The sequence below is a fragment of the Cucurbita pepo genome, unplaced genomic scaffold (genome assembly GCF_002806865.2).
Source record: "Cucurbita pepo subsp. pepo cultivar mu-cu-16 unplaced genomic scaffold, ASM280686v2 Cp4.1_scaffold000184, whole genome shotgun sequence".
In the NCBI taxonomy this organism is placed as follows: domain Eukaryota; kingdom Viridiplantae; phylum Streptophyta; class Magnoliopsida; order Cucurbitales; family Cucurbitaceae; genus Cucurbita; species Cucurbita pepo.
The window spans coordinates 20,800-26,591 of NW_019646454.1; the positions used below are offsets into that span (position 1 = coordinate 20,800).

At 35.1% G+C, this 5,792-nt stretch overlaps 1 protein-coding gene across 1 annotated transcript; it reads right to left on the minus strand.

Moving 5' to 3' along the window:
- Positions 1-1,035: 1,035 nt before the first annotated feature.
- Positions 1,036-3,043, minus strand: LOC111784317 (homeobox-leucine zipper protein ATHB-17-like). Its single transcript, XM_023665055.1, has 4 exons — positions 2,947-3,043; positions 2,487-2,662; positions 2,302-2,381; positions 1,036-1,424 (listed from the first exon to the last, which is right to left on the minus strand). The coding sequence occupies exons 1-4, from the start codon at positions 3,026-3,028 to the stop codon at positions 1,121-1,123; spliced, it is 642 nt and encodes a 213-aa protein (XP_023520823.1). The 5' UTR covers positions 3,029-3,043; the 3' UTR covers positions 1,036-1,120.
- Between the last annotated feature and the right edge of the window lie 2,749 nt (positions 3,044-5,792).

Genomic DNA, 5,792 nt, shown 5'->3' on the forward strand with positions numbered 1-5,792 from the left:
GTTCGTCAGAACCCAGTTACATCCTATAAGTTTTACACTGTGAGGAGGATCTACAAATTTCTAGACTGAATTTGACTACATTGATACTATTCGACCCTTGTCATCATCATTAATTTCTCCTTTAATAGACCATGAATCGTAGACTACGTTATCATTAGTTATGACAACTTGAGCTTTAGTTAAATTCATGTAATGCTTAGGTTGTTTCACAATCCTCCCGACAAGGCGTACCGAATTCTTGATACGGATGTATTTAATTATCCTAGGGGACAAAATTATCAACAACTTTTGTCAATATATTAATAGCTTTTAAAATTCAGTTCATTTAACACTATTTAGTACATAAGTCTATAAAAATGGATATCTAAAATTAATTAATCATTCCAACAAAGTTTTAAAAAGTTAATTTAATCTCTTACATATATGGTTTTTCAATTATAAAATTACTTGACACATATTATTTATGATTTGAGAAAGATATTGAGTTGTAATCGTCTAACCCCACCGTTATTAGATATTGTCTTCTGAGATTTCCCTCAAGATTTTAAAACGTATCTACAAGGAATAGTTTTCCACACCCTTATAGCGTTCTCACTTCGCTCTTCCTATGAGATCTCAAAATCCACACTCTGGGCCAGCATCCTTACTGGCACACTGTCCAATATGTTGCTCTAATACCGTTTGTAACAACCCAAACCCACCACTAGCAGATATTGTCATCTTTGGTTTTCCCTTCTAGACTTCATTGGAGGCCCAACATCCTCGCTGGCACACCGCTCGGTGTCTGGCTATGATATTATTTGTGATACCCTAAACTCATCGCTAGCCGATATTGTCTTCTTTGGGCTTTCTCTCTTGAGTTTCCCCTCAAAATTTTAAAACGAGTTTACTAACGAGAGATTAAATCTCAACCAAGTCAAACACACCACCAAAATGGTTGATTAAATTGGATTCCACCCCGCCAATATATATATCAATATATATATAACTTTCAACTTTTATATGAAATAATCAAAAATTTAAAAAACAAAAAGAAACAGATAAGCCTACGTTCATTTTCTAACCTTAATTTTATTATTATTCATCAATTCAGGCCTTTCTGTTACACTGATCATCAAGCTCACGACGGCTGCCGCAGTTTGAGGGCGGACAGAAATGCTTCCGGTGGCATTGTGCTGGCGCTGCTCGCACCCTTACTATATGTTATAGTGGATGCACTCATGCGCTCACATCGGGGACACATGGTTATTGCAGAAATTGGGAGGGGCGGCTGTCGACCGTGAGCTGAGACGACCGCAGTCGGAGCAACCTTCATGGCTCTCAGCTCCTCCAGCTCCTGCCGGAGACGGCGGTTTTGCTCCGTCAATGATCCAAACCATCTCTTCAAATACTCACATTCCCTCTCAGTTTGCTTCAGCTTGCTCCTACAATATTAATTACTTTTCAAATACAATTCAATTAACATGATAACTATCAAACATTTAGGCCAGCAAATGCATTGATTAAGGCCCATGCACATTAGGTAATTAATTTTCCTTTCTTATTAAGTCAACAAATATATATATTTAGTATACATTTAAAAGTTGTTAATTTCGGTGTATAACATAATTATTTTAAAAGATTAATACTTCCATTATTCACCAGAAATAAAAATATATCCAAATATCTAAAATTTAGTTAGGTTTTCACATATATAATCAAATAATGAGTGTCTCTAAAGATCCATATTAAAGGTAGGAGCTTTGAGATTTAAATTGAATTTAAGAGATGTTTGATTCACGAAACTCTAACAAACATAAAACGTGTTTAACCCTAACTTAGATCGGGTTAAAGTAGCTAAAATTCCTCGTTTCATGTTTATTTTTATAATTATGGATATTTCCATAGACATTTTAAAAAATAATTAAAAACATTCTATTAAGATAATTCTAAAGAAAATTAATTCTAAGAAAATAGGTGAAAAATAAAAATTAAACATTAACATTTGAAAACATAATAAAAAAAATATATATATTCATATAAACACGAACTTCAAACTCAGACCTCGACGTTAAAAACTTTACACGTCGAACACAAACTTTGGAAACCGAGATTAAATATCTCTACACCCGAACACAAATTTCCTTAATCCAGATTAACAATTCAATACCTCTAATACAAATTATTTAACTTCGTAAAACACTTTAAGCTTCCGAAGATCGATTATTTTTAAAAGGAAACTTAGATAATAAAAATAAAAATAAATAAATAACCATTTTGTTAAGCTAAGAAATGAATATAGGAGAGTATAAAAATACAAACCTGGCCCTACGATTCTGAAACCAGACTTCAACTTGCCTTGGCTTCAGCTTCAACTCCATAGCCAAAGCTTCCTTCTGCTTCTGTAAAATTAAAACAAAAATAAAAAACAAAAATAATCAATTTTATTTATAAAATACATGATTAAGAAATTCGAAGATCATTAATTTTGAGATGATTTTGCTTACTGGGTTTAATGTATGATTGAGCCTAAAGCTTTCTTCAAGAAGCCGAGACTGATCTTTTGATAGACGAAGCTTTTTCCTTGGCTTACAGTCATTAATGTAGCTTTCTTCTTCTTCCTCCGCCCACTCCTCCTCGCCGTCTCCCACCTCCGGCAACCGATTCATGTCGAATTCTCGCACTGCACAGCCACCCACTTTCCATTTAATCAACATGCAAATCAAAATTTAATCATTCCCAATCAAATACACAAAAAATATATATATATATATANCCTCCGCCCACTCCTCCTCGCCGTCTCCCACCTCCGGCAACCGATTCATGTCGAATTCTCGCACTGCACAGCCACCCACTTTCCATTTAATCAACATGCAAATCAAAATTTAATCATTCCCAATCAAATACACAAAAAAGATATAAAATTGGAGATTCAAACAATGATGTTATAATAATCGAAGAGGGTACCGAAAGGAGGACGAGACGGGGAGGAGCCGGGCATGGAAATGGAGAGATCCAAGTTGGATGAGTTGATGGGTATAATTGCCATGGAAGTTGCAGAGAGGAGGAGGAGGAAGAAAGAAAGATGAAGGCTTGAGAGTTGGGTTAGGGTTTTATTGACTAAGGGGGGAGTCAAAGTCAAAGGATTGGGGGGGAATGAGTGCCATGTGATGGATGACACGTGTAACAATGATGGGTGTGGAAAAAGAGGGAATGGGGAGTTTGAGAAGAAGAATAAAACACAGCAGATTTTGTTGGGGAGAAGACCAAAAGTGCCTTGAAATTTGGTTGTCGGTTAAGAAAAAAAAAGTCAGCTGAAGAAATGATTGAGTGTTGCTCCTAAATTCCACTACTCGATGCACCCTTTTCCCCTATCTTTTTTTTTTTTTCATATCTCACCAATCTCATCTCATCTATCTCTATCTCATCATCTTGCTTCTTCTATGCTCCCCTTCCCTCACCCACACATCCTCATTTCAAATCCTTTCTAATCGTAACAATTTCGCATCCACGATCCTTGTTTAAAAAATACGTGACATTTGAGTAAAACAGATACATGAATGAACTAAAACTACATTTGAATGACAGTGTCCTAAAGATAAAACGACTAAGAAAATCTTAAAAGAAATGAAAGTTACTATTTATATTTTTCAGTAGCTTAATCATACAAACTTCATGGTTAAGTGTACTTCAATTGGAGCAATTCTATGTTAAGTGACCTCCTAAGAATTTTCTTGAGATGCATGTGAGTGAGAGGACAAAATATGCTGAAAAGACCAGCGTTGGTCTACGGAGATAGTCTTCACGCACGGGATGCAGAAGAAAATGTTGGGGCGACTAGGTGCTGAATCGGGATTTCGAATTCTATGCATGGGTTGTTACAAAATATATACTTGCATGACCGACTTTCTCATAAAATTTGAATGAATATTAAGGTAATATAACAAATAACTATTTTTTTTAAAAAAAATAATATTTAATTTTACGATGTGTTCGATGTGTTTCAGAGTTGATGAACATGATGATTAGTAGCCTCAATCAATTATCATCTCATAGTTATCTTTGACGTTCACATACAAAAAGGGTATATTTTATTAGTCAATTTAACTTTTCTTTATAAGGAAGTTGAAGTCGGAGAAATTATATTTCAACGTCATATCGAAACGTATAAATTATCAAAAAATTTATCGATTACGTCACATTGCTATGATTACTTAATTTTAAAATCACGGAAAAGAATTATCGAGAGATTCTCGAGAGATTTTGACAATAAAAATTAGGGTGGGTTAAAAAGGATGAATGATGAGAGGTGAATATCAAATGATATGAATGGTGACTTTGGGATAAAGAGAAGAGTAACGTTTTTATTTTACCATTAATGCTTGAGAGGAAGAAAACAAAGAATAGGGTTAGGAATAATTAATCAAAGGAGAGAATCAATAGCATTAAATCCCATACACTTGTCAAAACATTTTTTCTTTTACACCCTTTTCATTTATTGCTTTTTTTTTTTCTTTTTTTTTTTTCTTTAGTATATATAATTGTGTTATTGGGTGGGACAAATTTGGATTCAAATTTCTAACGTTTTGTATCTGTTAAGAAACAGCTCATCAACGAATAAAAAATTATTAATTTGAAACTACTAATCAAACAACAACTTAATCATACTTCAATGAACATAAGACTTGGACTTTTGACTATGACCAAAATGTCAGATGTTCGAATTTTTCTATGTAATACCTTGGTTGGGAGGAGAACGAAACACCCTTTATAAGAGTGTATAAACCTCTCTCTAGCAGACGCGTTTTAAAGCCTCGAGAGAAGTCCGAAAATGAAAGTCTAAAGAGGACAATATCTGTTAGTGGTGGGCTTGGGATGTCACAAATGGTATTAGAGCCTGACACCAAGCGATGTGCAAATGAGGAGTCTGTTCCTCGAAGGGTGGTAGACATGAGGCGGTGTGCCAGTGAGGACGTTGGGAAGCACCATTTATAAGGGTGTGTAAACTTATCCCTAGTAGACGCGAGCCCAAAGAGGACAATATTTGCTAGCGGTGGGCTTGGGCTGTTACATGCCCTATGTTCAGGATTCGAAATTTGGATTTGACACCTGATAGTCCTGACATCTCCCTAGCAGGCGCAGGCCCAAATAGGACAATATCTACTAGTGGTGGGCTTGGACCGTTACATGCCTTATGTTCAGGATTCGAATTTTGGATTTGACACCTGATAGCCCTGACATACCCTATGCTTTAAACACATATGCAGAAACTCATAGTAAATACTTTTCAAATAAAGTCGTGGACTTACATATTCAATTTAAAAGAACAATAAAGACCACCGTCTTTGAACATAAAATAAATTTCATTAAAGTACCTATCGACTACTAAACAAAATCAATGCGTTCTACTGCCTTATCATGACCTATCTTGACTATCATGGCCTTTTTAGGGTTCATTGTCATCCGTGCATTGAAACTTTACCTTTACTTGAAAAATATAAGGGTAGCACGTGACCTTCAATATTTTAAGAAATATTTAGTTAGTCACTCCACTGTTGGGGTCAGTAATGTAATCACACACATGACATGATTGAACTGTTGGGGTCAGTAATGTAATCACACACATGACATGATTGAGACCTATTTTTTAAAACAGTAACATGACCTTGGACTCTTTCTAGTTCTTGCCAAGGTTGATGTGTAGTACTTCTCTGCACACGGCCTACATATGCTTACATGGACCCACCAGATGGGCTCATATATGGTAACAACCCTAAAAAAAATAATAAAATAAAATAAAAAACATATATGAC